This window comes from Colius striatus, chromosome 6 (genome assembly GCF_028858725.1).
Source record: "Colius striatus isolate bColStr4 chromosome 6, bColStr4.1.hap1, whole genome shotgun sequence".
Taxonomy (NCBI): Eukaryota; Metazoa; Chordata; class Aves; order Coliiformes; family Coliidae; genus Colius; species Colius striatus.
In genome coordinates, this window is record NC_084764.1 from 4,331,728 (window position 1) to 4,354,313 (window position 22,586).

A 22,586-nucleotide genomic window follows, 5' to 3' on the forward strand; every position below is an offset into this window, starting at 1 on the left:
TCTGCGCGCGTTAACGTGCAGCACTGGCCATGCCTGGCCCTGTCTCGGCAGCGGGACCGTCTCACCCGCCGTCCCCGCCTCAGCTCTCCGCTCCGCCATTACCCGCCGCTCGCCTCCCGCCGCTCTCCGCGCTCGACTCGTCTCGCCTGCCCCCTCCCGTTTCGTCGCTCGGCTGGCTGCGCCTGGCGGCGTTCTAGGTTCGGCTGGTCGGGGCTGGGACGCAGCGCTGTGGGCTCGGCGCTCGGCTGGCTGGGCTGGCCGGAGCTGGGCACGGCAGCGCCGAGCGAGCAGTGGGGCCGCTCCTTCCGGGCGCGGCCCTGGCCCCGGCGCCGGCGCCGCCGCAGCCGCCGCAGGTACGGGGCTGGCGGGGGTGGGGACGGGGGCCCGGGCCTGCGCGCTCCGCCCGGCTCTGCGACGGGGCCGCGCCGCCGCGGCGTCCCGGAAGGTGGCGGGCACCTGCTCGTGTGGGGCCGCCGGGCCGCGGCGGAGCTCGGGGCGCTCGCTGCCTGCGGCCTTTGTTCGCCAGACCGGGGCGCTACGGCGGCGGGAGGGAGGGACGGAGGGACGGGGAAGCTGAAGGCGACGAGGAGGCCGCCGCGGCGACGGCGGGTCCCGGTGCCCGCGGGCCGCGCCGCCCCGAGCAGGCGCAGGGTGAAAGCCGAGGGGAGGCCGCCGCGAGAGGCTGCCGAGGGCCGGGAGCTGCCCGACGCGGGGGTTTAGAGCCCGGCTGGGGCTCCCCTGTCCGCCCGCGCCCTCAGCACAGGCCGGGTCTGCCGCCCGCCCGCCGTCCCGGTGAGGTCAGGCTGCGGTGCGAGGCAGCGCTTTCGAAATAATGAACGTGGTGCTGCTTGTTCTCTGGCCTCAGCCGAATGAAACGCGAAGGGAGTGTTGTCATCTCTCTCTTCCTGGTTTTCATCGTGTGCGTTGCCGAGCGCTTGCCCCTGTAAGTAATATTTTGCATAGAATACAGGATGTGGCTGTGGCGCGATAACACCGGGCTGTCTCTCCTCGGGAGGGAGCACGCCCAGTTCATTAACTCGCTAGGGAAACCTTGCTTTTCACCCACGGCATTCCTCCAGCCAACACACAGCTTTCTGGAGCGCTCAGTGAGTGTTTTGAGGTTATTTCTGGTTGTGTCAGTACCGTGCTCTCTCTGCTATGTTCCTTGCCACGCGGTTCCAAGGCGGCGTTTGGACTTCAGGGGATGTTTTAGATCTTTACTCATCGTTTTACCTCATACACTGTTGTTCTGTTGTAAAACACCAGTTCCAGAATAGTTGCTATCTAGGTGCAAGATAATCCTTGGGAAGACCATTGGTGTGAAGGTGAACGAGGTTCTGCACCCATTTTTCTCCTCTTAGATGTTGATATAAAAACCTAATGTGTTTTTCACTATTTGTCCTTGTTTACTGCTCCACCCAGTTTGGTGTCCTCTGCAAATGTCACCTGGCTTCTTTGCCACTCCCATCCTCTTTCAGATGGCTAATGGGGATGTTAAAATGGGACTGAAAGGATGACAGGTTGGTAATGTGTGCTCCCTGGATTGTGGGGTTGGGTTAGCTTTCAGGAGGTGACAATGAGGTTAAATCCAGGCAGATTGAGGTGCTTTATGGGTGACCTAGGCTCAGTACCTGAAACTGCCAAATTTCCAGTCCTGGTTTGTATTCCCAAGGGCTAACAGAGCTCGTTGGTGTCACTCACCTGTTAGTTCTGGGATCCGCGGTTGGTGTTGCTGTAGAGAAATGTCTCTTAAAATGGGTCCATTTGTGTTTGGAGAGTATCTTGTGCTCGTCTGTTGCTTTGTGTTTGTCGGCTTGGCATTGAAACAGCTGCCCAGGGAGCTGCTGGAGTCACCATCCCTGGAGGGGTTTCAGAGCTGGGTGGATGTTGCACTCAGGGCAATGGGCTGGTGGTTGATACAGCTGGGACAAAGGCTGCACTCCATGAGCTTAAAGCTCTCTTCCAGCCAAAACAATTCCATGATTCTCTCTGGATGTTGATGAGTACAACAGTCCAGTAACATTGATATTTTTCCTAATGCTTGGAATGAAGAATCTATTTGGATGCAAATATCTGGCCTTGCCTTTTTGGATTGAGTTGCCGGGGAGTTTACGCAGAATGTTTACTTTGCTTACAGCTTCTTAGTTGTCTTTCTTTTGCCCTTTTCTGAGTCATAACTGACCCTCTGGATTCTTGTTTGGTTGTTTCCTACTTTTCCATTTTCTGTGCAGCACTTTTACACAGCTGTTAAAAGCCAGTTAGAAAGAAGGCAAGCAAGAGAGCGTTAATAGTTGCCTTCTTTTGTGTGTGCTAACCTAGCAAAGAGGGTGATAGAAACAAAATCCTAATGAGGTGAGGATGAAAGATCTGCAGCTTTCAAAGTGATGTGCAGTGAAAGGGGATTAGTACCAGAAATATTTTGGTGGCAAGTTGTTATGTGATAGAGCAGTTGCTCAATGAAGGGCTGACTGGGCTGCTTAAACCAAGAGGAGACCTCCCTGTCCACTGTTGGTGTCAAGATCTCTGACTAGGATTGTTATCTGGTGGATTTTTGTTTTCTTCAGTTTATATAAGTGTTGAAGATGTAAGGAATAAACTCTTTCCCTATTGAGGTGAGGGAGCCCTGGCCCAGGCTGCCCAGGCAGAGTGTGGAGGCTCCTTCTCAGGAGGTCTTCAAAACCCACCTGGACACGTTCCTGTGTGACCTGATCTAGGTGACCCTGCTTCTGCAGGGGGGTTGGACTGGATGATCTCTAAAGGTCCCTTCCAACCCCCACCATGCTGTGCTTCTATGATCATGAGGTGCCAGGACTAAGAGAATCACCTTAATGTGTGTACTCACACAGCTTTGCTTGGAATGCTCTCAGCGAGCTCTTTCCAGCTGTCCCAGCACAATGCTTCCTGCTGCCCTCTTCCTTGTGTGTAGCACTAAATCTGCACCTTTAGCAGCATGGAATTGCTGAGAGGGGTCTCTGACCCATGTTTCCAACACTTTTTCTCCCCTCCCTGTATATTTCTCCCACAGTCTCAGCCCAAGGCCAAGAAGGGAAAGTGTCAGGAGTTGTCTGTGTTTGTTGAAGGTCTAAACCTTTGTCTCCCGCTTCCTCTCTGATACAGATGTAAGTGAAGTCTTCAGCTTCTGTGTAGATTAAGCTTTGCTTTTTGGCTTGTCAGCATATCTGGTTATGTGAGCAGGAAACTTTATGAACTATGTTTTAAAAGCATGTTCTCTCCTCCAATGGCTTTTTCTTTATTACTTGGATAAGGTGCATGTGCCTTCAGCACAGCCTTGAAGATGTAAAATACTTTGTCTTCATCTTGATGCTGCCTGATGCTGCTGCTGCTTCTCTGGCCTGCTGGTGCTCCCAAAGTTCTCTTGTGTGTGTTATGGCCTCAGAGGGCACTTGGCTGTGGCTCCTGAGTCTGAGGAAGCTTGATGTGCCTTTTAATGTTAAGTACTGGGATTCTGACATGAAAAGTCCTTTACTTCCCTAGCTAAGTCTCTGAAGGGCTTGATTTGAGTTGTGCATTGCTCTGTTTGTGCACCTCTAGTTCTGTCTCTTCTCTCTGTCCCTCATTTCCTCCTGTGTTCAGTACTTAGCAAGGGAAGCCATGGTCTGAGTGTGGAATTGGGGAAACCATCTCTTCATCTTCTGGCTCTCAGTTCTGCTGTTTGACTTATCTTACAGCTTTAGGAAGTTATCTTTATTCCTTTCCTATCTTCTGGATTGAAACTAATCTCTCTCTTTTCAAGAATTCATTAAGTTTATGTGAGAATTGTAATCATAGCCGTGACAGTGCTCCATATTCTCTTTGCAAGATTAAACTGTCAGACTCCAGACACTGCTGATCACTCAGTTTTACTTTTTACTACTTCCCTTTTTATACTTACCATTTGTTTTCTGACCTTTAGGAGCTGATCTCTGCAAGCTTCTCTTCCGCTTCCTCATAGTTTTGCTGTAAATAACCAGCAATTTACGTACTGCCTCTGACTGAAACCTTCTTTTAAGAGTATTATTGCTCATTAAAAGCAGACTGGGAAGACTAATTAAGATTCTAATGGCAATCAGCTCCTTGTTGCAGTCATACAGGATCTCGAAATGACGATTCACTGTTGACATCTTTGCACTGTAATTGAATTTCCTGAGCTGTTTGTAGTTTCAGTTTAAAACGTGGCATTGAACTTTTTAGTCATGAAGCACTAACACAAGCTGTATTTCCTGAGGAATCCTGTGCTGGTTTATGTGGAAGTGCTTAGAGCTGTGGATACAACTTAGAGGAGTGTGTCTAGTGCATCTGCAAGAAGATAGGCTTTGGAAGTGCTTTGCAAATCTCTCTGGTCTTAATCAAGGGAAAAACTTCAGGTTACAGAATAACACTGTGGGGAATGTCTTGAAAACTTTGAAGACTAAAGCCAGGGTCATGTCATGAAAGTGCCTTCATGACATTGGATTTGGATTCTGTTTTGTAGTTGCATCATAAACTTACTTTCTCTCCTCCCAAGGCTTTTTTTTTAAGGTTTATTTTTTCCCTGTGTTCAGAGACACTCTGTGTCTGACTCTGCTGTGATGTCAGGAATCTGCAGGACTCTCTTGCCTTAAATTAAGGTGCTTTTGGGTTTTGTTTTAGACACTCTGTGTCTGACTCTGCTGTGATGTCAGGAATCTGCAGGATTCTCTTGCCTTAAATTAAGGTGCTTTTGGGTTTTGTTTTAGACACTCTGTATCTGACTCTGCTGTGATGTCAGGAATCTGCAGGACTCTCTTGCCTTAAATTAAGGTGCTTTTGGGTTTTGTTTTAAAGCACAGTCTAGGACACAGAAGTAGAAACAAAGAATGGATTCTACTTTTGCTTTTTTCCTGCTTAAGATAATTGTGGGCTGGTTTGTGTTTGGTTTTTGTGGATTAGACTCATTCAATGGTTGGAACTTTATTTCCAATTTAACTTTATTTCCAATCTTCTGTCCATTTAGATATTACTGCAAGGTAACTCAAAGCTCAAAGTGATCTCTCTGCAAAATGGTTTCTAGTTGATTTTTATTGGTTTATAACCCAAGAAAAGCTGGAACTTCTGTGAACAGCCTTAAAGCTCATATAGAAGTACCACAAATGGAGTACAATCCCCATTGAGGTGAGGGAGCCCTGGCCCAGGCTGCCCAGGGAGGGTGTGGAGGCTCCTTCTCTGGAGGTTTCCAACCTGCCTGGACACGTTCCTGTGTGACCTGCTGGAGGGGAACCTGCTTTAGCAGAGGGGTTGGATTAGATGATCTCTAAAGGTCCCTTCCAAGCCCTACCATTCTATGATAAGACAAATTAAGTATGTTGTCAGAAATTCTTTTGTCCTTGTTGCTTAATCCTGAGCACAGTCCCATTTCTCCATCCCTGAAGCTTTGATGCATGGAACTATTCTGGATATGAGCCACTTCACCCTTTTTTAACCATTTTTGTTGTGACAGCATTACTTAAATTCCAGTGCTACATGGTTCAATCACTAACCAAACTAGGACACTTGGACTTTTGTTTGTTTAGCTGAGTTGATGGAGTGCAAGGAGAGCAAAAGCAGCCTTTTTGGTTTGCTTTCACATAAACTTTTTGTTTCCTTGTTTTAAATTTAGCCCAGTCTTTCCAAGTGGAAATGTGAAAAGGAGTAGCAGCAATGGCATGCCTCTTGATGTGAATTGGGTTGGTGTTGTTAATAGAACAGCTGGTAGAATTCAGGTCATAGATGCAGGTTGGTGTTTCTTCTTAGGAAGACATTGGCATCACATCTCTGTGTTGCACAAGGGAAGGAATAACTGGGAGTGTAAACAAGGAAAGGAACTAGGAAGTCCCTTGGGGCTTTATGATTGCTCATATAATATTCCAAATGATCTTCTGGGTATCTGGTTGGTTCTGTGGGTCTCAGAACCAGGTTTTACTGCTTCATCTGTGAGGCTCCTGTAAAAAAGGAGGAGCTGTGTAGTCAGCAGTTGATGAATGGCAAGGTGATGTCTGACTGTCTCCAGCATGCACAGTGTTGTCTTCTTTGCTCCTTAAAGCTTCTGAAAGGTCTTTACAAAGCAATTTGGCTCTAGATTAGACCATGAAAATACCAGGTAGAGAATCATTTGAGGCAATTCTTGGAGAACCCACACGCTTGTACAATGGTGGGAATGCTAAATTACTACTGATATTTATTCAGTTACTGAAATCTACTAATCACAAAGTATCTTGATGCCATTTAAAGCCTGAGATGCTGCAGTTTGCTTGGGAATAAATGAAATGGCATGTTTTATTGTTAGTGCTGGACACTTAAGAACAGGCATTTTGAAAACAGAAGTTACTGGCTTATAAGATTCTAAGTAGGCCCATAGCCAGAGCTGGGATAGTAGAGAGTGCTAATGATGTGTTTCTTTTCTTTCCTGGAGACAACTTTGCATTATGTGTTTTTTTTGCAGGTCAGTGACTTGCCTCATTGTTCACAGCAGTTATTTTTGTTTAGTTAGGGTTGTTTTTTTTCCCCCATCTGTGTTGTTTTAATACAAAGTACACAGCTTGCACTGGCCCATAACCTACATGGATCACATCCATTTTACCATCAATGCATTCTGGAAGTCTTAAAACTTCACCAAGGGACTTTGAGACAGAAACTACCAGCACTTGATGTGTTTTTGTTCCTTTCTGATGTTTTCTAGAGAGGTTTGTACATGCAGTCTCTCTGTGGATCCCAGATTGCAAAGCCAGAGACAGCTTTTATATTTCACTTCATGTTGCCTCTTTCTTCATCGGTCACTTGAGACCTCTTTGGGCAGCAAAATTGTCTGAAATTCTTTGGACATTTGTATCTCTTGGATAGAACTCCCATTATAAATAGCACTTAAGTGATTGCAGCTATTTTTCTTTTCAAACACTGCTAGAGCTGTTTACACTGTTTTCTGTACGCGGACATCAGGAGGGGCGTTTTGTGTTGGGCTTAGCACGCAACCAAGATGTTCTTTCAGTGGTAATAGATTTGTAGTCTGAGAGCTGAAGGTCACATGAAATCATAGAATCACACAGAACCCAGAATCTCAAGGGCTGGAAGGGACCTGGAGAGCTCATCCAGTGCAACCCCCCTGCCAGAGCAGGACCACCTAGAGTAGGTCACACAGGATCTCGTCCAGGTGGGTTTGAATGTCTCCACAGAAGGAGACTCCACAGCCCATCTGGGCAGCCCCTGCCAGTGCTCCCTCACCTCAACAGGGAAGAAATTCTTCCTTGTGTTTCTTTGGAACCTCTTATGTTTCATCTTGTACCCGTTGCCCCTTGTCCTATCATTGGCCATCACTGAGCACAGCCTGGCTCCATCCTCCTGACACCCACCCTTTATGTAGTTCTATACATTAATGAGGTCACTTCTCTAAGTTAAAGAGCCCCAGCTCCCTCAGCCTTTCATCACAAGGGAGATGCTCCACGCCATCATCTTTGTGTCCCTGTGCTGAACTCTCTCCAGCAGCTCCCTGTCCTTGAACTGAGAGGCCCAGAACTGGACACAATATCCCAGATATGGTCTCATGGGGAAGAGTAGAGGGAGAGGAGAACCTCTCTGACCTGCTGCCCACAGCCCTTCTGATCCACCCCAGGATACCACTGGCCTTCTTGGCCACGAGGGCACATTGCTGGCTCATGCTCATCCTGCTGCCCACCAGCACCCACAGGTCTCTTTCCCCTATACTGCTCACTAAGAGTTCATCCCCCAACCTGTACTGGTATATGGAGTGATTCTTTCCCAGATGTAACACTCTCCAGTTGCTGAATTTCATTAGATTTCTCTCCAGCCAGCCCTGCAGCCTGTCCAGGTCTTTCTTCCAATGGAGAATAGAACAGTGTGAGGTAGTGCCCTGATATTCTCTCTCACATCAAAGCCATCTGTGCTCCCAGAATGGTGTTACTGGAACCTCCACAAACTAACAGTGCCAAAGGTGTTGTGGGGGGTGGGAGTGGAGCATGTTAAGAGATGGCACCATCATCTCTGTGAAGTGCTGAAGTTTCCAACAGGAATGGTGAACCACTGCCTAATGCATAAAATACCTTGACATCTGTTTTTGATACGGTGATTCCAATGTGCTTCTTTCTATTCCTCTTCTGTCTCTACGTTGTTGGCAGTGTTTTGAGGAGGTCCTGTTATTACCAATAATATTACCACTTTACTGCTTCACTTTGGTTTTCTAGAGGTTAAGCATCTGTAGAAGTGACAGTCACAAGTGAGCTTGTATCTCAGTGAAGCTGGAAATTCTTAAGGCTTCTTTGAGGACAGCTGGCGCAGAACAAGTAAAAAGACTTTGGGCTGGGCTGTGTAATGCTCCTTCTAAAACTGTAAACAGTCCAGCATGGTGACCTGAAATGCCCTGGAGGGAGAAAACTGTTAAGGAAACAAAGCTGCCAATTATAGGGAAAAAATTCTTGTGTCTCCACTTTCAGAATTTCTGTGGTGCCCTGGAGCACATCCAGGGCATCAGCTAATCTTCCAGTTGTTGGACTCCACTTCTGGTCATCCTGACTAAGGAAAAAAAAAGAGCCAAAAACCCAACAACATGAAGAAAACAGAAGAATACCAATCCCTGAGCTGTTTCTTGTTTTGGTGGTCAGCTGTCTGTGAGCTTGGTATTTGTAACAGAAGCTGTTGCTGAATCAGTCCACCACTTGCCTGGACAGGTTTGATCCCAGGGAGCTGTTGCAAATTTTCTTGATGCTGAGGCCCAAGAAGTATTTTCAAACCCACTGCATTTCATTTCAAGTTTGTTACTCAGATGGCAGCTATAAATAAGGTTGGTACTTCCATGGTGTATCTGCTAATGGTGTTTAATAACACACTGTCATCATTCAGCTTCTTATATTTGAGCAAAAATGTTTGGAGTTGCTGGATATCTTTAATAGAATGGAGAAGGAGCTCACTCCTTTAAAAACTCAAGGATGACCAAAAAAAACCCCTCCAACAAAACACCCAGAGGAAAAATCGCACCTAAAACAATGACCAGAAACCCCATCATATAAAAAACCCAACAAAACCAAAACTAAATGTAGGATCACAGAGTCTTAAGGGTTGGGAGGGACCTTGAAAGCTCATCCAGTGCAACCCCCCTGCCAGAGCAGCACCACCTAGAGTAGGGCACACAGGAACTCATCCAGCTGGGTTTGAATGTCTCCAGAGAAGGAGAGTCCACAGCCCATCTGGGCAGCCCCTGCCAGGGCTCCAACAATCGAGTTAAAGGCTTCCTGCTAAAGAGAGTGAAGGGAATGCTCACATCTACGCTGCATCTGTCTCTCCCGTTGAAGGCTCTCATTTTCTGTTCCTGTCAGGAGAGCTGCTGAGCTTGTCACTATCAGGTGGAAAGCAGTTACTGTATTCAGGCTAAATTAGATAAAGGAGTGACCTTTCCCCTTAAGAGGCACTGATAAAGCTGGGCCCCAAAGGGATCCAGGGTAGCAGCGGAGTGCCAGCCCCACTCAGTGCGTCCTGAAGAGATCCCACTTAGCTTTTAAAACCACTGAGCAGGTTAACAGGGCTACTGGTGTGGACTTTTGAGTCCTGAAGTGTTTGTTGAGGGGTTTTGGGTTTTCTTTGCCAGTGGGATAAAGCAGTGAGGCAGAAGAAGCTGAAAGAAATGAAGGACAATCCCTAAGGGAAAAATGTGAAGTTCAAACACACTCTGTCTCACACATTAAGTGTTTGTTATAGCCAAATTACTTCAAGAGATTAGTACACATCTGCAAAGATTTAGGTAAGTTGTCTTAAGGCAGGTGCTTGATTTTGTGTTGTGAAGGTGGTGTGGCCTTTCAGTAAGGTGAATACAAGAGGTTCTCTAACCACAGTTGTGGGAGTTACCTCTTGATTTTACATCGTGTCAACTTGCCTGTGGCATAAACAAACATGAAACTGTTTGTTAAACCTTTTGATTTTCTTGTTGCTATTGTACTTCAAGGAACATTCGTCCCTCTGGTAGGGCTGAAATGTTCCCAGAGTTGTCTGAGTTTGTTCTTTCTCATGAATAATTAGGTTATCCTGCTTGTAAATTATCAGGATCTCTTAAGCAGTTTAAGTTAGTTGTCCTTTACAGCTGCAAAAAGGCTTTTCCAAAGCTTATTGTTTGACATCTCTTCAAATTCCCAACTTATTCCAGCTGCAAGTCTGGTCTTCCATTTGTGTCTGTGTGTTTATTCCTGAGGAGTTATCTTTACTCCTCCAGTGCATCCATACAGAGTATTCAGCTACTGTTTGCTCGATTTTACTAGATGAAACTAGATTTATAAGCTCCTGTAATAGGCTTTTTATTGCCTGTGTCATTCTGAGCTGTCCTTTTCCTCCACTCTGCTCACCATCTGAATCCAGTCATTTCTGGACATGGGTGATTGGGGCTGTTTGCAGGATCCACATGAGGATTTATTAGCATTTAGGTGGTTGGCTTAGTGAATCCTGTATTATACTGTGCTTTAGGCTGTATCTACTCCAGTTATCCTTCCTGCAGCCTTTTTGGGTCTGAGCTTTTTGAGTCTGTGGTGCTGCTTTTAAGAATCTGCTTGCAGCATGTTCAGTTCTTGTGCTGCTTCCCGGTCAGGCTTTTATTTTGTAGAACAATCCCTACCTAATGTTTGGCTGACTTTCACAGGCTCTTGAAGGAAGGCTCCTTTTACTCTGTGGAGTTCAGCTTCTCTAAAATAGATGATCCTCATGCTGTTCCCATTAAGAATCAGGGAATTTCCAGCTAGCTTGAATTTCTTTGTGGTGGATTTCTTAGTTGTTCATCACTTTGGTACCCTTTGTTGTACTTTTCCCAATGAAAGCTGGTCTGCTTTATTGGAACTCCTTTTCCTGGCTTATCTCTTTGGAGAGCTTCCTCCCTGTAAGCAGCAGCTGTCTTAAATCATCTGCTCAGGACTTCTTTTAGGGAGAGTGGGAGGAAAGGAAAGGTTTGCTAATGACCAGCCCAAGTTGTGTCATTTTAACAATTCATCTCTTCTTCTGTACATGAACCTTTTTTTCCTTGTACATTTGGGGTTTTCTTGCTTTAAGTTACCACTTCCTTCTATGTTCAATATTGATGGTTTTGTTCAGTGCAATGTGAACTGAAGAGGATCTGTCTTTACCTTCTGAAGCGATGACAGAGTTGTCTCTGCGCTCCGCTGAGATCAAAAGGTAACAGCATTGCAGCAGCATTTCCTGGTTAATGAATTCTAAGAAACTTCTTGTTTCTAGAGAGCTTCTGGTGGCAAACTCCAATGTATGAGATTGTAACTTAGTTGTGATTACACCAGAATCTCCAGGGCTGGAAGGGACCTCAAAAGATTGCTCAGTCCAGCCCCCCTGCCAGAGCAGGACCACCTAGAGTAGGTCACACAGGAACTCGTCCAGCTGGGTTTGGAATGTCTCCAGGCTAAATTTAGTTCTTTCCAAGTATTAACTTGGGGTTTTTTTTCCTAGAAAATGAGTATTAATGCTTTCCTTAGCAGCCCAGTGCACTGCAAGCATTGATCTCTGCAGTTATGCATTTACTTGAGAGAACTCTTGTTCTAAAAGCAATTGAGGTGGAAAGATGATGTGCAGGCGGGCAAAATGAATCATCTTGAAGGAGCTGGCCAAGATGCCACTGCAGTGCAAGTTTTTGGGCCGGTACATGGTTGTTTTCATACGTTGTAAGCTATTGTGATGGAGCTGGAAGTCATTTGGACTGTAGGTCTATCAGTTTGTGACCTTTGTAGTGATAGTTACTCAAATTTCAGTAATAGTGATTATCCCCTGGAGAATACTCTGTTGTACTGTCAGTTTTTAACACTATTCCTCTACCTACCAGTCACCCTTCTCAGATAGGACCTAAATCTTCAAGGTGTAAAAACTGTCACCTTAACAAGTCTTTTTTTGTTCAGCAAGAGACAGAGGGAAGGGAAAGAGTTTCAAGGCCAATTTTGAACTCTCTTTGGGTGTGTTATGCCTAAAGCATGTGTACCAGGAAAGAGCTGGATGCTTTCAAAAACCTTTCAGAGTGATCTTTGGCTGAAGAAATGTCCAAATTGGGCTTTGATAATGGAAGAAGTTAGCAAAGGCTGCAGGAGAGGATAGATTTTTTTCCCCTTAAATCTTGTCTCTTGGGATCTAAAGCTCTTACATCATCTAGGTGATCAAAGTAAAAGCTGCCTTCCTTATCTCCCTCTTCTCTTTCTAGGTTTCCATGAAGATAAACAACTGAAATGTGGATAGCCTATTTATAACTTGGTGGTGGTTGTCATCTGGAACGTGCTGGTGTCTCCTCCCAGTAGCTGGTGTAGCGTTGGCTACTGAGAGCCATGAAGGTTGTACCGGAGAAGAACGCCGTGCGCATCCTGTGGGGTAGGGAGCGGGGTACCCAGGCCTTGGGTGCTCAGAGGCTCCTACAGGAGTTGGTGGAGGATAAAACCCGGTGGATGAAATGGGAGGGCAAGGTAAGGCTGTGGGATAGAGGTGCATAGCTTGATCTTGGAGTTGGGGGAGGAAGGGATTTGAATCGGATTGTCTCGTGATGATATGTTTGATGTATTACACTTGATGTGCTCTCTGGCTCTGTTCGGTTCCTGCAGTGGTGTGATACTAGATCTGTTCCTGCAGCGAGTTCCCTTTCCTGTCTGTGTGGCTTAAAGTGTGATCATATGACACTTGCAACACTTCCTGCTTTGTTGGCTTTTTCAGAAAGTTGAGTTACCAGACAGTCCACGCTCCACCTTCTTGCTGGCGTTTAGTCCAGACAGGTAATTAACTCCTAGTTCATTCCTTGTTTCAGCAGTCTCCCTGCACATACAAAAGTGATGGAGGCTCGTGCCTGTTGACTTATCCAGTCCCAAATAGCTGTGTGAAACCTCTGGTTCCTGACATGCACGAATGGAACGTGTGCACCTTCCTCCCCTCACCTCGCAGCTCTGAGCATAGCTGGTGTTTCATTCCTGAGGTACCCAAGCCATGCACAGGCCTAAGGGAGAAGGATCTGTGCAGCTACCATGGGATATCATAAGAAACTTGAGGGAGTAAAGGGTGTTTTAGCACAACGTGCCAAATGATATGGCACAGCTCCTGGGATGTCTAGGGCTGAAGACCAGAGCAGAATGATGCCTGTATTGGAAGCAGAAATGGAGGTGGGATCCCTCTTAGTGTCATTTGATTTGACAGTGGTTGAGATGATGTGGGCAATTGGGAATATTTACCCCCAGCTGTCACTGAGGAGTTCTTTCAGAGCTGCATGTTCACTCTGACTTTCAAGGTCAAGGTTGTGCCTGCAGATTGAACGAGCTCACATTTGCATGGCCCTGAAATCTGGCTGCAGGAAGCCACGTGGCCATTGGTGAAACAGTAGCCTCTTGCCCTTTGAGCTCTGTGTGGGAGAGCTGCCGAGTTAGGTGTGAACAGACCCCTTTGAAATGAAGCTAACCATGGACTGGTTTTGCTGTGTTCTTCCCATGCTAATGTTTGTCCTACCTTCTGCATTGCCAGGACCCTAATGGCTTCCACACATGTGAACCACAACATCTACATCACAGAGGTGAAAACGGGCAAGTGTGTTCATTCCTTGGTCGGACATCGCCGCACTCCCTGGTGTGTCACCTTCCATCCCACCATCCCAGGCCTCATTGCCTCAGGATGCCTAGATGGGGAGGTTAGAATTTGGGATTTACATGTAAGTCTTTCCTGAAACATACTTGTCTTTGGTATTTGGTGGGTGGTGACTTTTTATTGCCTGAGCTTTCGAAATGTTGCCTGGTAAGAGAGCTGTTTGGGAGCTTTGGGGGGACCTGTCTCCAAAAGCATGGGACAGATCATAGTTATCCTCTTCTGCCTAGAGAGGAGGTGATAGATTGTCCCTTTGATCCCACCAGGTAGGTCATGCTCTTTAGAAGTGCTTGTTTATTTGCTTAGAGCGAGACAGATAATGCTGGGACCTTTGTGCAAAGTGTCTGTTTAGCTGATGTGAAAGACACGCTGGTTTTCATTCCACTGAGCATATCTGAGCTATTCACTAGAGAGGCTACTGGTCTACCAGTTCTACCTAGACTGGTGATTGACACATTTAGCTGGTCACTTTGAAGTGCTTACCAACAAAAATACATCTGTGGTCGTTGTTGCAGGCTGTGTTATGTTCTAGACATGACACACGACCTCATATGAGAGCAGCTGCTATTGTGGCCAAGAAAGCGTGTCACTTGCATGCTCTAGGCAGAGTCTTGGAGTGGAAACCTAATGATCTCCAACTTTGGGATAAACTGCTTGTGATTCTTGACTCCTCCTCCCTCAGGGTGGAAGCGAGAGCTGGTTCACAGACAGCAACAACGCCATCGCTTCGCTTGCTTTTCATCCCACGGCTCAGCTTCTGCTGATTGCAACTGCCAACGAGATCCATTTCTGGGACTGGAGTCGGAGGGAACCCTTTGCAGTGGTGAAAACTGCGAGTGAAATGGAGCGGGTCAGGTGAGTTCCCCCTTTCCTGGGGCAAGAGAACACTTGTATGTGGAAAATGGTTGGATTTGGGGGAATATGGAGGGGTTCCTCTGGGATGCTGCACCCACTGCACTGAGGCACCAGAGGGAAACACTGCTTCCAGCATCTTGACTCAGCTGGTAGAGAACAGGTTCTGCAGGCAGGAAGAGAAGCAACTGGAAATGATAGATCAGCTTGGTTGTTCCTATTTGTAATTGGACATGAACCAATGAAATGCCCCCAAGTCTACTTCCATTTGTAAGCTGAGTAATAAAATTTGTCAGTCAGAAACTGCTGGAAGAGAGCACCAAGCTATTACTTTAGTGCAGTTGGGGGAAACTGCATTGCTGGGAACTTGGTGCTGTCTTCTGAGCAATTTAAAATAAGACAAGGGTGTAACATTCAAGGCAAGTTCATCTCTTCCTTTGTGCCAAATTCCCGTTTGGAATATGTAGGTACATACTCCTTAAAATTCCCTGGCTGTTTCAAGTGATACTTGATTCCAGCTTTTAACTTCTGTATAGTGTTCCTGTGGACTTCAAAATAGCTGCAGCCTTCAGCTAGATTAAACATGTCTTCATCTTCTAAGTGCCTAAGCTTTTTGACATCCTTCAGAAGATTAAGCATGTCTTCATGTTCTTAGTGCCTAGGCTTTCTGACATCCTTGAGAAGAAGAGGGTGGTAAATGTAGTAATGTCCTCACTGCACGTGTTTCACATGGGGTTTTCTTCCCTGCTGCGTGCAGCTTCCTGTGTCCATGCGGAATGGGAAGTGGTGATTGATACTCTGGCTCTGCTTTTGTTTTAGGCTGGTACGGTTTGATCCCTTGGGACACTACTTGCTCACAGCAATTGTTAACCCTTCGAACCAGCAGGTAAGGGGAACGTCAGTACCTGTGTTGACTGGCTAATTACAAGATGCTCTGCATACATTGACTCCAGCCTGTTCCTAATCCTAGCCTGTGCCTTTCTGAAGACCTGAAGTCCTTACTTAGCTTGAGTTCTGTCTCAGTTTAAGCGGTCACACGAGTGTTCTTGTGCAGGGCTATTAAAGAGCTCCCAGAGTGTGTTTCTTTTGCCGTCGCTGTCGCATTAGTGATGGGATAGATGTCCCAATGGCTCTGCTCTGTCAGGTCTGGTGTGACATTTGAAGCTGTGTGAGATAGTAACTGACCTTCAGATGCCCATGTTTCTGTTCTTATGAGCAGTGTATTGTCAAAACTCCCTGGGCTGTAGGAAGAGGTTGTCTGGATCCATCAAGTGGTCTTTGAAACACTCCCAGCTGGTTTTCCTGCAAGCCAAGGCCTATATAAGGGACTTACCCCATCCTTTCATCTGCCTGGGGTGGTAGCTGGCTTTCTGCTGTTTGTTTGGAGCTGTGTGGCGTTGCTGTGAGGTGGCTGAGCTCTGGCCGCTTCCTTTTGCAGAGCGATGAGGAAGTGGAAATCTCGGTGGACAGCACGGAGCTGCCGCACTACCGCCAGCGCGCCATCCTCCCGTCCCAGCCCGTGCGGCGCACGCCTCTCCTGCACAACTTCCTGCACATGCTGTCCTCCCGCTCCTCTGGCATACAGGTGGGAGAGCAAAACAGTGTTCAAGACTCTGCTACCCCATCCCCTCCACCGCCTCCACCACCACCTCCGCCTCCAGCCAGTGAGAACACAAGGGCATCTGTCTATAACAGGCTCCGGGAGCGTGTCAGCTACCCCACGGCAGAGTGCTGCCAGCACCTGGGGATGTTGTGCCTTTGCAGCCGATGCTCTAGTGCAAGACTTCCTTCTTCTCTCTTCCCACACCAGGAAAACGCACCCTCCACGTCTTCTGGGGCCACTGGCACTTCCTTCTCCTCTGTGCAGACAGAGCCTTACCAACCCCCAGAGCAGGCATCCGTAGCTCAGGAGGAGCAGGGAATCCTTAACAGGCCCTCTGCTTTCAGCACGGTTCAGAGCAGCACTGCTGGCAACACCCTGCGCAACCTTAGCCTGGGCCCCACGCGGCGGTCCCTCAGCGGGCCCTTGGCCTCCCACCAGTCCCGCTACCAACAGTCTGCGAGAGAGATGGCTTCGGGCTTAGGAGGGTCTGACTGGTCCAGGACAGTGCTGAACATGAGCTCTCGGTCAGAGCTGGAAGCCATGCCTCCCCCTAGGACCAGCGCCTCCTCCGTCAGCTTGCTGTCGGTGCTGAGACAGCAGGAGGGAGGTTCCCAGGCGTCGGTCTATACCTCAGCGACAGAAGGAAGGGGCTTTCTGGCCCCTGGGGCTGAGGCGGACGGCGGTGGTGGCGCTGGCCCGAGCAATCCGGCCAGTATCCGTAATGAGCTCCAGTGTGATTTGAGGCGATTCTTCCTGGAATATGACCGGCTGCAGGAGTTAGATCAGGGCATTGGTGGGGAACCCAGCCAGTCGCAACAGGCTCAAGAAATGCTCAACAACAACATTGAGCCCGATCGGCCGGGTCCCTCCCATCAGCAGCCTCCACACAGCAGTGAGAACAATTCCAACCTGTCCCGGGGTCACCTGAACCGCTGTCGCGCTTGTCATAACCTGCTGACCTTTAACAATGACACGCTGCGCTGGGAGAGGAGCACGCCTAGCTACACGCCAGGGCAGGCCCAAAGCACCTTTGAGGGTGTGCCTCCAAATACCAGCCAGGTGCAGCCTGCAGAGAGAACCGAGGGCAGAGCTCCTGGCTCTAGCAGGCTGCAGCTGGGCAGCTCTTCCACCCCGCAGGAGGAGAGGACCGTGGGAGTGGTCTTTAACCAGGAGACGGGGCACTGGGAAAGAGTTTACAGCCAGTCGGCTTCAAGCAGACCTGGGAATGTATCACAGGAGGCCTTAAACCAGGAAATGCCTGAGGAGAGCTCGGAGGAGGATTCACTCAGGAGGTAAGATACACGCTCGGCCTTCCTCCTCTATTTTTTCTTAGACCTTTCCCCTCTAGTCTTGAGTTTTTCAATGTTTTCAGAGTTAGGAACCTTTTCTCCTGTGGTCATGTGCTGTTTATGTAGCTGAAAATACAGACCTTTCGTTGATGTCTTTCATAGCTGCCACTGTCATGCTGAAGGTAGGGTCTGAAGGCTGTAAGGACAGAGACCAGATCTCTTAATGGGAAAGGAGAATGATAAGGCAAAAGGATGGGCTCTGGCGGCAGATCTCTGGGGTGAACTGTGCTCTTGGTGCTTCCCAGGCACTGCAGAAGGGTGGGAACAGAGGATGTGCTGCACTGTCGCTGCTGCCCCATACCACACACGTGCTCAACATGGAGAACCTACAGGCATAAGCAGTGAGAGCTGCTTTCTTGAGTGCTGTGTCTCGTTGAGGTTGTAGTTGTTAATCATTTCCTTGGTGTTGCCATATAGGGCAAAACAAGTCCTGGCTCTGTGTCAGTTGTTTGAGAATATACCTTAGTTATGGAATCACAGAACCGTTTCAGTTGGAAAAGAGTTAGATCATTGAGTCCTCCCCATGCCAAGCCCATCACTAACCCATGGCCCTCAGCATCTCAGCTTTGCAATAGCTCCGGGGCTGGGCACTCCCCCAGCTCCCTGGGCAGCCTGGCACAGGGGCTGACACCCCTCTCAGGGAAAAAGTTCTGCCTCAGCTCCAATCTCAACCTCCCCTGGGACAACTTGAGCCCATTTCCTCTTGTCCTGTCATTCATTTACTGGGGAGAAGAGCCTGAATCCCACTTCACTACAGCCTCCTGTCAGGTAGCTGCAGAGAGTGATGATGTCTCCCCTCAGCCTCCTCTTCTCCACACTAACCACCCCCAGCTCCCTCAGCTGCTCCCCATCACACTTGTGCTCCAGCCCCTTCCCCAGCTCCGCTGCCCATCTCTGGACACACTCCAGCCCCTCAATGTCCTTCTTGTAGTGAGGGGCCCAGAACTGAACCCAGCACTCGAGGTGCAGCCTCACCAGTGCCCAGCACAGGGGGACAATCCCTGCCCTGGCCCTGCTGCCACACTATGCCAATTTTCCACTGAATGAAGAGTATGTCCATCTAAGCCATGGACAGACAGTTTCTCCAGGAAGATGCTGTGGGAGACTGTGTCAAAGGCCTTACTAAAATCCAAGGAAGATAAATCCACAGCCTGACAGGCCTCTAGTTCCCAGGATCCCCCTTCTGGCCCTTGTAGATAGGTGTCCCATTTGCCAACCTCCCTGGTGAGCCAGGACTGCTGGTAGCTGATGGAGAGTGGCTTGGTCAGCACTTCCACCAACTCCCTCAGCACCCTCAGGGAGATCTCATCCAGCCCTGGGGACTTGTGTGTGTCAAGGTGTAGCAGCAGGTCAAACAGCGTTTCCCCGTGTACCAAGGGGGCTTCACTCTGCTCTGTGTCATCCACCTCAGCAGGCTGGGTATCTGGAGAGCAACTGGTCTTACTATTGAAGAGAGAAGTGAAGAAGGAATCAATTACCTCAGCCTTTTCCTATCCCTTTGTCACAATGCTTCCCCCTGTGTCCATTAAAGGATGGAGATTCTCCTTAGCCCTCCTTTTGTTGCTTATATATCTCTAGAAACATTTTCTGTTGTCTTTTCCAGCAGAGGCCAGCTTAAGTTCTAGTTGGGCTTTGGCTTTTCTAATGTCCTGCCTGCATAGCTTCACAACATCTTTGTAGTCTTCAGGAGTTGTCTGTCCCTTCTTCCAGAGGTCATAAGCTCTCTTTTTTTCCCTGAGCTCCAGCAGAAGCTCCCTGTTGAGCCAGGACAGTCTTCTGCCCTGCTGACTCATCCTCCTGCACATGGGGACAGCCTGGTTTCTGTGGCTTCCCATGCATTAACCCTTGCATCCTTCTTGCCACTATGGTCTCCATCTTCTATCTCCACTGGGACAACAGACCAAAGGATCTCACTAGCAGAACATCCCTCAAACATTGGTGTGCTGCCCTCAGGCTTCTCTCTATCCAGCCTGATTTTACTCCTTTCCAGTCTAGTTTAGAGCTCTCTCAATGAGCCCCACTAACTCTTCTGCCAGGACCCTTTCCCCCCCTCCCTTTGTGATTCCATCTCTTCCAAATATCTCTGATGCCATGTAAACAGCCCCATGTCCAAAAAAAACCCAGAACTCTGGTGGTAACATCAGGCTGGGAGCCAGGTATTGGTTTCTTGGCTCATGCAAGTGTTGAGTCAAACCCATGCAGTTGGCTTGCCTTTGCCAGAGGAAAATCTTGCAGGTGACTCCCATTGGTCCAAATCCAGGGTGAGCTGGCTGGGGACATGCTGATTGCTGCAAATTATAGACTCTGCTGTGTGGTTTTTTTTCCTCAAGAAGGTGATTGTGTTTTGCAAAGATACTGTTTTATATATATATTTCACATGTGTGACAAGCAAATGAAGGAGCCAAATCAAACTTGCACCCACAAGGACCTGTGCTTTGTGTGAAAGTGTCTCCCCTGCCTTGTATGGACCATTCAACCACATTGCTACTTTAGATAAGAGTTTCCCCACTGGGTTTCAGTTTGACATCCTCTGTGACAAGTGACTTGTGCTTTTGTCAGAGGAAAAGTTCAAGTCCTGCTTTTTCTTGGAAAGGAACGTTTATGCTGTGGGAAAGCCAAGTTTCCATGTTGGATGCAGGTGGAACTGGCTGAGGAGGCTTTGTATACAGGAGTGCCTGAGGAAAGAGAGTTCTTTCCTTCTTCCTGCAGATAAGCTGATTATACTCAGGCTGGAACACTGGCTGCCTGTTTTGTTGCTGTAGTTGCATAGCAAATAAGTGGTGGTGGTCATGAAATTATTCTGTCTGCTTCTAAATCCTTACCCCAGGGTTTTTTATAGCCTGCCCTAAGGAGAGTCTCAAGCTGATTGCATTGTAACTGCTGCTTTCTTGGGCCTGAGATACCTGCCTTTGAATTAAATTGGATATCCTCTAGTCCCCTATAAAAGGGCAGAGAGGTGAGAAGGAGCTGACAAATTTAGCTTTAAAATAGCTCTTGAGTATGTCTTGGTTTATCTTTCATCTGAAATAGCTGTACAGGCTCATGTCATCTCCACTCTGAAGCTTGCTGCCTGGGCCAAGTCATTGTAGTGTCAGGAATAACAGAGGCAAATAACCTTTCTATTGATCATGCAGTTGTCATAGATTTGGATGTGAGGTGGTGTGGGAGCCACAGATGTGATGCTTTCTCAGAGATGTGTCATTTTTAAATGCCCTGAGGCACATACCTCAGTCCACCCTGGTGTGCAGGAGCTGGATGGGTTGCTGCCTAAGGGCTGGAGTCCTGTGACTAGAGCTCTGCATTACTACTCCTCTCACCTGTGGTGGTTGCTGCTGCCTGCTCTGTGGCTGTAGCATCTGTACAGGGTCAGTTGCGTACCTGGCTTCCTGCCCAAACAGGTGCTGAGACATTAATTTGGAGTGTGTAGTTCAACATGTGAGCTTCTTTCTGGAGGAATTCCTAGAACCTAAAACCTTTAGTGAAACCCTTTTGGCAGAGGTTTCTGAGAGACTCGTGGGGACTCTTTGTTTTCCCAGTCTCCTCCTTCTGTTACCAGGCCTTTCTCAGGAACAGGCATGGCTGGGCTTTCTGCTTCCTTTCTAACTGATGTTAAGGTAACTGTGGAGTACTGAAGAATGGCTCATTGGCAATTTCCCTGAAGTTGCATTTCGTTTCCCTTCCTGTTAAACACGTTGGATGAACTTGGGAGCATCAGGAAATCTTTCCTTTTGAAAGGAACCCTGCATGTGAGAGAGGTATATTCTGCAGGTGGCACTTTCTACCCTTCTCAAATTAGCTGCTGTTTTTCCTCACAGAGCAATAAGAATTAGGCAAGCATCCACTTGCCTAATTTTGGCATAGAATGAATATCCTCACATCCACCCTTCTCGTGTCCCAGACCTTGGGTGTGCTTTCACAACAGGAAGTGCTGGGACCACTCCTGCACAGCAGAGTCCAAAATGTCTGTTAACCTTTACAGCTGCACAAACATGCAAAGCTTCATGAGATGTAAGCTATGTAATGCTGAAAGTGCTGGGCAAACAGAGGAGGGGAGGGTAAGCCTTTCAAGCCTGAGGGTACAAGTAGTAGCTGCATACGCACTGTCAATCAATGGAACTTTGCAGCTGTGGACCTCAGGTTAGTTCTTAGTGTTGGACATCTGTGTGTTTGCCTGTAACCTGTTTGATTGTCTGTTCTTCTTTGTCTCTCCATTAGATGTCCTCATTGGGCAATTGAGCTCTGTATTGAAAAACTTGAGATAAAACTGTGTGTATTGTCATGCTTTGGGCCCTGGACAGGCTCCGTTCCTTGACCTGTCTTGGCTGGCTGAGAAGCAGCTTCCTGGGAAGATGTTGCCATAGAGGCTCAATTTAAGTTAATAAGTGGTTTAATGAATAGACTGTTCTTTGGATTCTGTTGATGCAGCTTTGTGAGCTGGAGAGAGGGAGAATTCTGCTCTTTCTGGTGCTGCTGGGTTAGTTACCTTGGACTGATCACGAAGGTATTAATAAGCATGTAATGAAGCTATTCCTGTCTAACAGCTCTGGCACCTTTATTAGGAGGAAACTGTCACTGGGAGCCTCAGCAGTACAGCAGTCTTGTCACATCCAGCTTGGCCTGAAAGCAGCACTGGCATTGAGCTGTGTGCTTCTTGAAGCTGTGTGAGTGAGGTGTGAAACTGGGGAAGATTTATGGTCTACCTTAGGCAGAAGTTGGTGAGACTGAGCCTCAGTTTTTCTGAGGTTCTCTATCCTGATCTCATTCATTCAAATGCACCTTTTTTTTTTTCCTCCCTGTGGGTCTATCTTTGTCTCACTTCTAACATCAGAGTGAGAAGAGCCTCAGAAATCCCTGAAGCTGCCAAGTGAAATGTGCTGCGTAAAATTGATGATGGAAGCTGTTGGCAAGATCTGGATGAAGGAATGATAACTGAGCAATAGAGGATAGCTAGTTTAATTCTTCTGTAACTTCCTATTAATCAAAAAATGGATTGAGGAAACATTGTGTTAATACTGAGTTCTTAGCAAGGAGAAAGGTCCTCAAAGCACTTTAAGCCGTTGTTGCTGTCTAAGCCAATTCAAGTTGACAATGAGAAGCTGAACCAGGAATGAAAGAGGATTCTTCTAGTCAGATGCTTCTTTGAGGGGAGGAAATCACAGATAGAATCCTAGGAGTGGTCTCTTTCACTTTCAGCT

General features: G+C 47.6%; 1 protein-coding gene across 8 annotated transcripts in view; it reads left to right on the forward strand.

Annotated features, from left to right (window-relative positions):
- The first annotated feature begins 237 nt into the window (after positions 1-237).
- AMBRA1 (autophagy and beclin 1 regulator 1) overlaps positions 238-22,586 on the forward strand; it is a 136,910-nt gene continuing 114,561 nt past the window's right edge. Inside the window, exons 1-8 of one of the 8 annotated variants that reach the window (XM_061997714.1) lie at positions 239-353; positions 11,071-11,151; positions 12,176-12,431; positions 12,676-12,734; positions 13,471-13,654; positions 14,270-14,442; positions 15,259-15,325; positions 15,878-17,334. In XM_061997714.1, coding sequence (XP_061853698.1) covers positions 12,297-12,431; positions 12,676-12,734; positions 13,471-13,654; positions 14,270-14,442; positions 15,259-15,325; positions 15,878-17,334 — 2,075 coding nt within the window. In that variant the 5' untranslated portion in view covers positions 239-353; positions 11,071-11,151; positions 12,176-12,296. Of the gene's footprint in view, positions 354-569; positions 944-11,070; positions 11,152-12,175; positions 12,432-12,675; positions 12,735-12,766; positions 12,932-13,470; positions 13,655-14,269; positions 14,443-15,258; positions 15,326-15,877; positions 17,335-22,586 lie in introns of those variants that run through there. The other 7 variants (XM_061997717.1, XM_061997719.1, XM_061997718.1 and 4 more) reach the window with 7 other exon arrangements.